A 14,493-nucleotide genomic window follows, 5' to 3' on the forward strand; every position below is an offset into this window, starting at 1 on the left:
CCTTGAAATGTCCTCTGCAGCTGTCTCTCCATCCCAGCCCAGATAACAGCCTCACTGCTTTCTTCTGAAGAACGAGCACACGTTTCTAAGTTGTGTTGGGAAGACGCACCCCACGCCATTATACCATACCTCATATTGCTCTCAAAAAGGGCATGGTAGGCAGTTAAAACTGCTTCAGGCGTGCTAACTGCTTGCATTCTTCTGAGGGCGAATAGGGCACTGCTGAGTTTCTTGCAGAGAGAATCTATGTGGTCCTGCCAGTTCAGCGAGTCATCAATGATTACTCCAAGATGTTTTGTCGCTCTTACCGCCTGGAAGTCAGGCAAAGCTGAGACTTCTTGTTTCTTGCTTCCAAAGATGATTTGGGTAGTCTTTGATTCATTGAAGACTAAGTCATTGCTCTGGCAGTATTCAATGGCAAGGTTTACAGCTATAAAAGAATTTACTTCAAGGGTTTTCTAAAGATTTGTGCGCTGTTAACAAAACCGAATCGTCAGCATACATAACTGTGTGGCTTAAAGGCTCAACGTACTGAGGCAGGTCATTCGTATATAAAATGAAAAGAATCGGGCCAAGGACCGACCCTTGTGGAACACCTCTTTTCACTGGTAGGAGGCTAGACCTAGTCTTAGTCTCAAGACCATTCACCATCTGTCTGATCTCCACAAGCTGCTCACGATCACTGAGGTAACTCTTAAACCACTTCATTGGATCATCCCGAAATCCAAGAAATCTCAGTTTATCAAGTATTAGGTCATGGCCGAGACAATTAAAGGCCTTACTCAAGTCCATAAACATACCAATAAACATTTTTGCCTTCATCCATGCTATCCACTATGTGTTCTACCATGTCAACAAGAGCTGTCTGAGTTGATTTCTTGTGAAGGAAGCCATGTTGACTCGTTGTCAAGATATTGTTGTTGTTAAGGTGCTCAAAGATTCTTATCAGGACAATTTTTTTTCTATAATCTTTGAAAATGTTTGAAATGAGCGATATCGGCCTATAATTTTCAACACTGCGTTTGCTTCCGTTCTTATGCAGTGGAATGACTTTGGCGAATTTCATTTTCTTGGGAAACTCTCCACTTTGTAGGGACAGATTGGTAACATGTACTAGTGGGAGAAGCAACTCACTTTTACAGACCTTTACAATGCTTGATGATATCTCATCTAAACCAGCAGATGGTTTTACTTTCAGGCCATTTAGGACATCGCTTAGTTCTTTTGGAGAAGTACTAAAAAGTGAAGATTGGATGTAAAGAGGTGTATTTTGAGTTGCGGGTGATGGACCTCCAGAGGATCTCGAAGGACCTTTATTTAGTGTTTTTTCTGCTATGGTGGCAAAATGCTCATTAAAATAGTTAGATATTAAAGTCGGGTCTTCTACAATATTTCCAGAAATTTTGAGATGATCCAGATTTCCTGCTGATTTTGTCTTTTTCAGGTGTCTAATTACGTAGACATATACCATCTATAACTCACATTCTACTAGACTCTCTGCCAGTATTACACATTGCATTTTTCTTAAGTTCAATTAACACGTTGTATTCTAATTATCACCATTTTTAAGTAAAATGTTCTAAAACAAATCTATGTCAGTTCAATTGTATGTAGTTTTAAAACTTATGGAATTGCTATTTCGGTAAATGTTTGGGTATTACATAAAACTTATGTTTTGTACCTACATTTCAAGAAAGTAATTATGCAAGAAGCAAACCCTTAATCTATAATGAAATTCCCAAAAAATTACTGTACATATTTTACTAACCTCTAATAACATTAATATAATTTTGTTTACAAAATAGAATAATAAAATAGTTGCTATAACTAAAAAAAATCATTGTTCAAAATCTGGTACTATTCAACACAAAATTACATTTGAAGATTTTCAGAATGCCTGTTTTATAAAATTTTAATAAAGCTATTTTAAATTTGAGGTTGCTTCTACTTTGTTTTATTATTGTAGATTTAGAACTAGTTAAAGGAGTCATAGGAGAGAGAGGTGATGGGTATATTTGGCATGTCATTGTGGCATGAAAGGTACATTAAAATAAACATCAGGAGGTACATTTGAATACGAAAAGGAATATGTAATTGGATTATTATAAACTTTGCTAAAAGTACAATTGTTTAGTAATTATATGAATTTAATAAACATGTTTTGCATTAAAACTGATTTTTGCATATAAAATGTGCAGAAACGTGCACATAGTGGTAGTCAAATCAGAGTCGATCTAGTCTTTTAACTTATTATTCTTGGATTGGATGGGGGATTCCAATAATGTTATTAATATGTCAAAAGAGGTTTAAATAAATTTAACATCATTGTACTTTATCTAACAACATTTCTGAGTATTTCGGAATAGTTATTAATTTTCCTGATACAAAGTTTTTAAAAAAAATCAAGGTTTTTTTTTATAAAGGACTTGGCAATTTTTTAGGGATCCCAAAAGTAGTAAACTGTGATCGATTGGGAATCCAATTTTATAGGTCTATAAATTTAAATACAAATCAACCTATTTTAAATTTTGTTCAAAAGAAGAATCATGTAAAGTTTTATCTTAAGCATGCTTAAAAAGTAAATATTGGCATTAAATTGTACCAATACAACTTTGCAATATTGTTTAGTTATATATTGGAATAAAAATATTTGTGTAATTTTTAATTATGGTATAGTGTTGAAATCCATCTTGTTGCAATAAACTACTCATTAAGATGTGTCAGCACAACAAGCGCCTAAAAATACAAACTGTTGACAGATTTATTGAGTTTATTACTAATTATCAATATTGTTAAGTACACAAGAGTGTTGCGATTAATATTGCTTCGACAAGTACTCAATATAATAATTGTTAAGAAATACAAAAATGTTATAATATTACTACTAATGATGGGAGACCAGGCAAAGGGAATTGTTTGACGAATATGTTTTTATTTATTTAACAATACTATTAATGATGCCAAGGTTTGACAACGTTCAGTGTTGTCTAACATATTAATGTCTGACATCTTTGTACAGCTTTTATGTGCATCTTGGTGATAGTGTTAAATATTTAATATAAGATAATATTAGGTCATATTACGTAGCAGTGACAATATTTATTATTATTCTATTTCTCACTATGTCATCTGTCTTACCAGTATAGCTGGATGTTGTAAGATGTAATATGTCAATAAAAATTCATTCATTCATTGTATCTGAAAAGTGTTACAAGTGGCCCTTTATGAATCGTACCCCTACAGACCACCTGGCCACAATCTCCTGTGGTTGAACTGTTGAACATAGAGCAATGTCATAAACTAAAATCCTAATAAAACTCATATGTCGAACATAAAAAAATAGTTTTTGTCACATTTAAAATACAGGGTGTGCCCAAAATAAGGAACACATGTTTGAATCAATAAAATATCAAATTCCATGATAGGTCATGTAGGTAGCACATTATTTTGGAGGTCTTAGGATGTTAAACAATTTTGCAAAACATTTTTGAAAATATATTGTCTCATCCAATTGGGAGTGGTCGTTTTGAAATTTGTTGAATTTTTCTTTTCACTATGGTACTTCTATATTTAAACTTGCAAGCCTGAATTATTTTATTGAAAGAGTACAAAATGAGCTTTTTTAAACGTTATGTCACATGACTATTTTTGAAAGTTTTTCTTATATCACCAAAAGTTTAAAATCATTTGCCTAAAACATTTCAAAGGAAGACATAGCTTGTGGGGCACAAAAAAATTAAAGATTGTTAAAAAAGAAACATAAAAATTAAACTTCATTTATAACTCTTCTAGTTTACAAGTTGTTTGGAAAAACTGTATTTTTATGTAATTCAAGCATTCTTCTTAGTAAATGACTAAAATTAAAGTAATAATTGATAAAAGTTAGATAAATAGGTATGACAAGCTTGTAATGTACCGTAACAATGCAATTGATGAAAATCACTACACTATGACAAACTCGGAAGTCCTATAATTGTAATAGAGAGGTGGATTAAGATGAGATGATTCTAGCGTTTTTAAAAGCTTTGTACACATCTTTAACAGCTAATCAACTATGATACTTAAGAATTACGATAACTTTTTATATTTGTTATATGCTTGCTGGTCAATTTCTTTGTCGTTTGTCTTAACATCAATGTTATTTTCTATCTTTTCCTATTTCTGACAATCCTCTATGGTTAGGTGTAAGAGAGGACTTAATAGTCCTAACCTCGCCAATTGAGTATGCTTTTTCGTTGTATTCAATAAAGACATTTTTCATTTCATTTCATTCATTTCTGACAATCCTGACTTTTAACTAAAAGTAACAATCATTTTGTCATTAAAAGGAATCGGTTGTTTTACATCAATTATATAAAATTACAATGTACCAACTATTTTACAATTTTTATTACAATTTTCAATGGTTATTTTTCAACAAAATCCAAAATTCTAACAAATTTCTACAAAGGTAGTGGAAGCAACCAATTAAAAACCTATTTAAATGTATTCAGTAAGTGTGGGGGCAGCCCCAAGAGGGTTCACTTCTGGCTAGTGTATACCTTCCCTTTGAACCTACACTAGGTATAGCAAATGAGGTCTAAGGAATCCAGAACCCCCCCAATTTTCATTTTTTTCAATTACATTTTTATTAAAGGATTATTATTATTTAAATAACTCAGTATTACTAACATGCACTGCTGAAAGATTGTTGTCAACAAAGAAACAGCTCAAGAACTTTCTAAGGAACAAAATGGGGCCTTACTCTCTGTTCACTACGGGAAGATACCAGTTGTCTGGAACCCCCTCCGCAAATTTTTCCTGGCTACGTTCTTGTAGTGAACTGTGGAGGATGATTGTTGGAGTTAGTGGGGTTTCCTAAGTGTTTGTCTGGACATAAGGGTTTGCCACCCTCTGCCTAGTTTGAGTAGATTCCCTTCTTCCAAGGTGACATGACTGAAATATATCCCACTATCCCTTCTCATGGATCTTGAGAGTAGGTGGCCCCTTCCCTCAACCTTAGCCATCCTGAATATCCCTGTTGAAGCAAATGCAAAGGTTCTTTTAAGACTAATGTGCAATGAGAGGTTTCTCAACTTCTTATCCTAGGATAACGGTATAAGTATTATATCCTCAGAACCACAAAATCAAAAACCATGAATGTTGGTTAATAAATGGTACCATGGCTTTGTGTTAAAGAAACAACCAGTTACAAAATAATTGATAGACAAAAATAAAGGGTTCTGTAGTGTATGGGTGGAGAGTCTGCATTTTTGTGTGGGAAGTGAGTGATCCGGTTTTGAAACTATGTGAGGTGAGTAATTTTGTATATCAACATCAATCTTCAATGATATTAAATTAGAATTTTGCTACTTTCACAGATATAACGGATGTACTTGAAATTTTTAATTTACAATGTAGGGATCCTATAATAATTAAACTCAAAAATAATGAAACAGGTTAGCCAATTAGAATATTTTTATTAACCAAAAAGTGTTTAAGCTGTTTTATGCCATTATCACATTAAAGCTAAATTACCATTACTCCATAAACAAAATTATAAATAAATAAACATGAAAAACTTGTGTTAATAATTTGTGCATTAAGTAAATAAGTAGTCTCTTAAGCAGTCTTAAGAATGTTGTTCTTATACAAAATTTGTTAATTTAGATATCTATTTACGTATATAATTTTGTGTGTGGCAATCATTTTACTAATTTAAATATATGTATCTTTTTTCTTCACCCCAAAATAATTAATTATGATTTGATAAAATTTTATGTTTATTTATATATATATATATATATATATATATTTTATTAGGACAAGAAACTTAGAAAATTATACCTAGTCTTATAAGGACCCTTGTGCTGATTCCGGAGTGACAGGGTATTCTGGATGGGTAAAGTTGGAGATAGGGGCCGTCTCTGTCTAGATTCATGAGAAAAAGTTTAGGGCACTAATCTCAAGGCATGTCCCCTCAGAAGAAGGGAAAGTCAGCTCTGAACCAGCCTCTCCAGTCAAAGCAGGCTGGAAGTGGCACACCCTTATGTCTAGGCTGGCAAAAACCTTTGACTCTAAGGGAATGAACTCTACCAACTCCAATAGTTATCTCCTGCAGTAGACTAAACCTATTGAATTACCCTTGTGCCCCAGAATCTCGACATTTGTAGTTAGTGATGTGCCGCTCCTGGACATCTATAAGGATACCCCAATTTAAGTGACACATTGGTTTTTGCTGTATCCAGTGTGGGTTCAACTAGAAGGTATAAACCAGTCAGAATTGAACCCTCTGGGGATATTATATTTCAAACTTAATTAACATAAATGTATGTTTATTATTTTCATTAAACAGTTTTAGGACTCGTGCGCAGTCAATTTTAATAAGAAAAGTTCAAGGGTTATATATATTTATTTATTAGGAAAATTATTAACAAAATGTGTCGATAAAGATGTCTTGTAAAAGATGAATTTTTTCATTCACTCACATCATATTACATCTGATTATGGTATATATCTACTTGTGCAAGTAATGCTTCTATTTGTAAACAGATTTTAAGTATCAAAGCTGTTTGTTAAAGCGGTTATGCTTCTATTTGTACTTTTAAAAACTATTTGTACTTTTAAAAACTATTTGTAGTTTTGTATTTAAAAACTTAATAATTATCAAAGCTGTATGTGGTAAAAGCAAAACCAAGTAGGTCCAGTTTCCAGAACTTAAAATTATGATATTGTAACTACACAGTACATTGTATTCTCTGTTATTGTATTAATACAGTAACTCTCTTCTTATAAAAGAAATGAATGAATTAGCCTTAGATTATTCATAAAATAGTTGATAAAATCATTATTTAGATGTACTCCAACTCAAATGATGAACAGCAATAAGTTTGATGATTATATTTACATTATTAACTACAAGAACACTAACATGTACTCTCATAGGAAACATTTCAAAGATTTATTCCTTCCATAGACATTAGTTGTTGAATTACAGATTATAGATTTATAGATGGTAGTTTATAACAAGGCACTAGTCTTCTCCTTGAGATGAACATGTAGTTTCAAGCAATTTTAAAACTAAGAAATTTATTATTAACACCTTAACCGAAACATATTTCGGTAACGTATACCGAAACACCGGTCCTAGAGACCGGTAACCACTATTTTGATTCAACGACGTATATTTACGGCAAAATATTAATAAAAAGTATGAGAATGGTTTAAGAAATTAATGTAGACATGTTCTCACAAAGATAATTTATTTTACATTAACTTTCAAACGATATATACAGTAAATTCTTGAAATATTTTAGTAAGATACAATAAGCACTAAACACTTTTCAAAATACGTTAAATATTACCAGGAACGTAATTTGTAGTACTGATACTTTCTTTTTTACAGAATTATTAAAAATAAGGTATTAACAAAATTATTGTAATATTAGTAATAGAGTTGTAAAAAATGTAATTATTACATTTTGTATAAAAAAATTTTAAAAAGTAGAAAAACATAGATAACTATTTACAAAACTATAAAAAATATACTTGAAATATTCATAAAATAAAATTGTATACAATATAAAAACATTAGAGAAACAATAAAAGTATTGTATAGACCTTTTCATTTCTTATGTCAGTTCCTTCAATCACTGTGGTCTCTTTACGCACAGTCAATGGCACAGTCCATTGCACACTAACTTTGCGGCTACATTCCAAACATATAGGAATGTCAACATCTAATACACTTGTATTGAGTTTTTCTCTCCTTTGCTGAGGGGCACTTTCCACAAGTTTTTCTTTTTTCCATTTTATCAGAAGGCACACCTGCAACTGCTTCTTCTCTTTGGCCCAGGGCAAAGTTGATTTGAGCTTCTCACATCACGAGGAAGGTTTGGTGTACACAGACGTCTTCTCAGATAAGGCTCTGTAAGATCCTTGGCCAAACTTTTGGTGAACTGAAATCTTGTGGTTGAAGGGGTATCTTTGTAGCATAAATACAATATACAAGCATTTATGCTAGCAATGCTAAGGAGGTGGTAAAAAAACAGCCAGAGGCCAGCGCCTTGTTCTTCGCCCAGTAGTGTAGATGGCACATTTCATGTCTAAAATGTCGACTCCACATTTTGTTTTATTGTAAAACCGTATAATCTCTGGTTTTGCACTTCGTTCATCCGTAAAAATGGGCATGGTGCATAGTAGAGATGAGGACTACAGCTCTCTTCTTTTTTGGAACGTATGAAACCAAAGTTCTCGTGCCATTGAATCCATAGCGAGATGTCCCCGACCTTTCTTTCCTTGTCCTGAAGAAACTCTTGGGGAATATCTTTTTTATCTTTTCTCATTGTCCCAACGTATGTGAGACACCAACTTTTTCGAGTTCTTCTGTTACTTCTAGGCTAGAAAACCAATTGTCAGCTGTTACATTGCGGTTGGTTCTTTGTATTGGTTTCGTCAGTCTTATAACAGATTGGGTTGGTTTGCTTTTTTTCCCTGGTCTTCTTGAGATAAACCTTGACCATCACTTCCTTTTGCCGGTATAAAATATAGGCATTGTGGAGATAAGATCTTCTTGCTGGAATCTCAAAAGGTAAACCACCAGTAATTATATTACGAGCATATTTGGTGGTTCGCAACTCTTGTATTTGCCTCTGGCTCTAATGTACGCCAAAGATATGCCGGTCCTAGTTCACGTTTTCAGATAAGGCGGCCAAATACATATTCTGGCATATCTGTATCTACTAAATTATTTGGAGTAATCATCAGACTCACCTGCTTCCAACTGACGAGTTCTCTTCGTCCTCCACCAACACTGTTTTTCATCATCCTCTGATGTGTTGAGCTGTAATGGCTGGAAACAGGAAGGATTTCGTTATTTGACTTCACTTAAAACTAGGCTCTCTCCATCTGGATCCGCATCATCAGTATCATCAATTATCATTTACTTTGTTGTCACTGGCTCAACATCTTCATAACTTAGTTGTTTGTATGGCAAAGTATTGACTATCAATCAATGAGGTTGCAACTGATTAGCAAAGTCTTCTTGCTAGTCTCAAACCAGGTGGTAATTATTTACTTCGCACTATTATTTGCCTCTGGTCAATGTACAAAAATGCCGGTCCTAAAGTCTAAGAATAAAAAGTATCTACTGGAAGTATCATCAACTCACCTCCACTACGATATTCGTTTCGTCACTGAGAACAGGAAGATTTCGCAAAGCGAAACACCCGTACAGAGACATCACTATGTCACTAACATCTCCGTAACTCGATTAGCATCACTGAACTTTTCTACTAACAAATAAATAAAGTAATAAAAAACTGGAAGTTGAACACTACCGTTTTCGTACTGAGAAACGCAAAGACCGACTGCGGTTCAGACCGCAGAGTTTTAAAATCGATAAGTAACGGTAAAGGCCTCGTGTAAAACTGAACAAAACCTGGTTGTTTGGGCGGAGCGGTGGGAGGGGGGGAAGCTACTGGGACCGTTGAATAGACATCTGATAAGCAGTATTGCCAACAAGTAGAAAGAAATTTCCCAATTGGTACCTGAGACCCGGTGTTTCGGTTAAGGTGTTAAGGTATTTTAATTATTGTTAGATGATACTCTATTGACTTATGTATTTAATCATAAATAAAGTACTATTATACTAATAGAAAATATTAACACTACCAAACTTGACCCTTAGGTTCCTGGAAAGGTCCTGTGGCCCTGTTAGGTATGAAGATATAAAGTAATCCTGAAAAAAGGTTCCCGGCTTGGATCTCTGCGGCCCGTAGGGGTTTCAGTAGGTATTCCCTGTGCTGAATGAAGCATATCCCACATGCTTCGTTTAAATGCATTCAAAATAAAAAAGTCTGTTGTTTTACTCGTATACTACTATTTAGTTCTTCCAGTTGTAGGTAGTTACTGACAGTGTTATTTATCTAGCCATATTGAATGATTTAAATTGTGTAATGTAAAATATTTATTTAGTTACAGTCTTAAATTTAACACACACAAATAAGCGCAACACGTGTATATTACACAGAGTGTTAAGAAAAGGCTCAGGCTTAAGTTATAAGGAGCTATCAGTCACAAACTTCTGTGATTAATAGTACTCATGCTTCCCACCAACAAACAATGTCCTGTAAACATAGGAGAATTATTTTGTCAATAACCAACAATTTGTATTTTTATAAAAAAATATTGTATCTAGAATGAGTAGAGCTACAGATAAAAAATATGCACATAAGTTATGGTAAATAAGATGAAAGAGAAAGAAATTGTGCAAGGTTATTAATATTAACATAACGTTTGTAGCTCTCAATTTGTGCAAGGATACCTTTAAAGTGGTTGCGCTCTCTTATGAGTTGGGATTCGGCTTAAAAAAGGATCATTGAATTGTAAAAAAAATCATTGCAAAATAGTTGATCTTGTACAGTTTTATAACTACATTGGTTTTTTAAAATGTTGACTTTAACAATTCTCAACAGGTGCCATTTTGTTAATATTAAAGAAAATCACACAACTATTTTTTTAAGCTGTCGTCTTATTTTTCACAACCTATGTGGGCAGTTTGGTATCTGTAGTATTAATAGTTTTAGAGATCATATTTGATAAAAAATACAAAATCGCAGCTAGAGGCTAAACAACATATTTCTCACCTATGTTTACAGGAGAATTTTTGTTTAAATTGTGAGAACAATCAACTAAGGAAATTTGAGACACATTTTTCTGAACACCCTGTTTATACATATAGTTGTGTCCAATACACATTTGATATTAACTTATAACTTCCAATGATATAATTATTTACTTACACAGCACAGTAGCATAGACTGCAGCAGATAAACAAAACACAAAAGCCTGCATACATTGTTACACAAATGTGACTTGCTAGCTGTTGAATAACACCAGCTCTACTAACAGAAAATAAACAAATATAAAACAAACAAGTCTAAAATTAAAGAGGTTAGAAGAGAGTAGCAGAGATAAGATAATGTTAATGAACTCTGAGTCCACCAGAAAACTAATAAGAACTAATAATTATTTTTTTGTAAAACTAGCAATAACTTTTTAGCCTAATATAACATGTAATTTAAACAACACTACTGTAATTTTAGAAAGTATTTGACAATCATGCTGTCAAGGACTACAGGTTTATTAGTTTAATGATATGTTGGATGGAGTGTAGAGGAAAAGACAATCTTTCATCTGCATTCTGCAGTAGTTTAGGAGGTTTGGATTCTGTAGCCTAGAGCTCTGCCAGAAAATACTGGTGGCTAATGCTATCTAGTGGAGATACCCAACACTAGTTGGTAATGTAGATTTTGAATTTCTATGGTGAGGCAATTTTCACTTAGTCAGAGTTATGAAATGTGATGGTAAAAATACTAATGTAGACTGTTACTAATTGAACTTGTTATTTCAAGTTACTCAAATTTACATTAATTGGGAACATTTTAACTGATCACCAGAATACAAAATTTTATCTTCTGCACAGCATGCCTGCAGTGGCAAGATACCGTTTAGCAACTTGGCTGTCACAGATATTGCCTACTAAAATATGACAGGGGTAACATTAATCCAGTAATTTGGCACCTGCTAGACAACTCTGGTTCACTTATTCAGGAGTGTTATAAAGTGAACCTTTGGACTCTGTGCTTTAATTCAGAACAAAGACTTATTTTCTGAGATTTTAGTGACTGAGTTATTTTAGTTGAAACTTTGTTGTGTGCAGTGTGTCAACCTTCTTCTTGAGGATTTATACATTTTAGTGTGAAAAGGTACAGCAAATTTTCAAGTTTATAGATTTGGTAACTATTTTACTTCTTTACTTTCATTGATTTGTACAAATTATGAATAATATTTAATTTCAAAATCAATTATGCAATTCTAGACTTCACTAAATTACTGTCACAAAAATTCATGCATGGACAATGAATTTTATAATGTAAAGTATTGTAAATTCTAAAAATTGATTTAAGAGGAAATACTTTAGATATAATATCTTATGGGCTAGTACCATATTATTATTTAATTTCAGTATTTAAACGTTATCGTCCTGCTCCATAAGAATCAAACATAAAAGGTTTTGTAAAATATTTAACCATGATTACAATTTAACTGTGTATTTAAGGGTAATGAACATTAAAATACATTTTTCTACTTGATTATTTTATTCGCAAGTATTAAGTTTATAAACATCTGTTACCGTATTTAATTATACAAATTTAGGAGATACCAAAAATTAAAATCGTTGCCTATAAAGAGTGAAAGAGTCTTTATTAACCATTGATCATACATAATAAAATAGGTTTTGTCCATAAATATAAAAATTAAAATATACAAAACTATCCAAGCCTAATTAAATTTAATGGTAAAACTATATTTGCCTAACTAAAATCATCAGTATTTTTACAGCCAAAGAATTCTTTTATAGAGTAAAATGAAATTTTAAGCAACCAGCTGTATATTCTAGTCCTAACATACGTTTAGGAACAGTTGTAGATGATAATGGTAATTTATTGAAAAAGTGAACACCATACAGTTTATGTGATTTGGTAGTCTGTTAATCTATATATTGGGGTATAAATTTTTCTTTTTCCACGTGTATTATGACCATGTATTATCTGGTAACTTGAAACTTTCCACATCACTCAAATAATAATGTCATTGTTACATTGTATTTACTTGAAAAATATAACATGTATTTAAATTTGCAATGATCAGTTATGAAAAGTTTAAACTTCGTGTAATTACTTAATTTTCTTTTATAGACAATAGACAATATTCTTTATTAACATATTCTTCAAGAACAGTTTTGCGTCAAATATAACATGTGGAATAAATTCATAAAAATGTACATTGTCAAGTGAATAAACATGATTTGAATCAAGAACAAAAAACTCATCAAGAGAATAAAATGGATGTTTTTTTAGCCAGTTGCCAAGCCGTTGTCTCAGGTGCTGGTCATCTGTCCCCTTCACTGCTGCTGGAAGATGGTTCCAAAGCTTGGATCCCATGTAGCTTGGCTTCTCTTCATATTTAGTCAGGCGGTGTACAGGGAGGCAGTAGTTTGTTGCATGTCGGGTGTTGTATGTGTGCAGTTGTGATCCAGTCTTGAGTGGGTTTAGAGTCTTTGTTCTAGCATATGTTATGGTCTCAAGTATGTACAAATTCACTATAGTTAGGATTTTGAGCTCCTTGAACTTTTCCCTACAGGATTCTCTGGGTGATAGATCACAAAGTGTCCTTATAGCTCTCTTTTGTTGAATAAGTACACGTTGCACATTTGTCTTGGATGAGTTTCCCCAGACCAATAGCCCATATCGAAGATGCGTCTCAAAAAGAGAGTAGTAGGCTATTTTGGCAGTGTTGAGATCACTAATGGTCTTAATTCTTCTTATGACGTAGATTCCTGTGCTTAATTTCTTACAGAGGTTATCCACATGAGGTGTCCAATTTAGATGTTCGTCGAGTGTGATGCCAAGGTAGGTGGTGCTGTCAGTAGTTTCCAGGTCTGGCAGTCTTGTCACTGTTTGTTTTTTGTTTCCAAAAATTCATTGTTTTGTCTTTGATTGGTTTACAACTAAGCTGTTCTGTTTACAATAGTTAATTGCTGTGTTTAAAGCTGTGGTGGCAGTGGTCGCTATAATATTTGGATTTTTAATACCTAGCAGTAACACCATGTCATCAGCATACATAAGTGGTGTACAATGGCTTTGTACACATGAAGAGAAGTTATTCGTGAATAAAATGAACAAGACTGGTCCCAGTACAGAACCTTGTGGCACACCTCTTGTTGTAGTCTGGGTTTTTGATTTCACAGACTGAATTGTTCCTTTATCCATGTGTTTAATCTCTACTATTTGTTTTCTGTTGAGAAGGTAGCTCTCAAACCAGTCAGCTGCTTTCCCCTCAATACCCAGGTTCTTAAGCTTTCCCAGAAGTTGATTATGGTCCATACAGTCGAAGGCTTTAGAGTAGTCAAGGAGTATTGCCATAGGAATGTTGTCAGATTCTAAGTGGTCAATAGATTCTAAGTGGTCAATAATAGTTTCGACTAAGTCAACTATGGCTGTAGATGTTGACTTTCCTGCCATAAAGCCATGCTGTTTGTTGTTTAACAGGTTATGTTGATACAAATGTTGTAATAATCTGGCTAGGACAAGTTTCTCTATCACCTTAGAAAATGTGCTGATAAGGGAGATGGGCCTGTAGTTGTTTGCAACAGTTACATCACCTTTCTTAAATTTTGGGTAGACTTTTGCTACTTTTAGTAGTTCTGGAAATTTTCCTTGGGCAAAAGACTTATTAGCAATGTCAGTTAGTGGTAGCTGGATTTGTTCTTTGCAAGCTTTTACGATTTTTTGCTGATATTCCGTCCACCCCTGCAGACGGTTTTGCTTTGAATGTGTTAATTACACTGATTACTTCCTGTTCTGTAGTTGGGTGCAAGAAAAGGCTTGGTATGTTGTGATGTTGGTTTTGGGGAACTGGGAGAGTAGTGTTGATCCGCCCATTTTGTTT

At 33.3% G+C, this 14,493-nt stretch overlaps 1 protein-coding gene across 1 annotated transcript in view; it reads right to left on the reverse strand.

Annotated features, from left to right (window-relative positions):
- LOC124366237 (glucose dehydrogenase [FAD, quinone]-like) overlaps positions 1–11,077 on the reverse strand; it is a 48,253-nt gene extending 37,176 nt beyond the window's left edge. The window contains exon 1 of the mRNA XM_046822631.1: positions 10,782–11,077. Coding sequence (XP_046678587.1) covers positions 10,782–10,837 — 56 coding nt within the window. The 5' untranslated portion in view covers positions 10,838–11,077. The remainder of the gene's footprint in view (positions 1–10,781) is intronic.
- Positions 11,078–14,493: the final 3,416 nt, after the last annotated feature.

This window comes from Homalodisca vitripennis, chromosome 7 (assembly GCF_021130785.1).
Source record: "Homalodisca vitripennis isolate AUS2020 chromosome 7, UT_GWSS_2.1, whole genome shotgun sequence".
NCBI lineage: Eukaryota > Metazoa > Arthropoda > Insecta > Hemiptera > Cicadellidae > Homalodisca > Homalodisca vitripennis.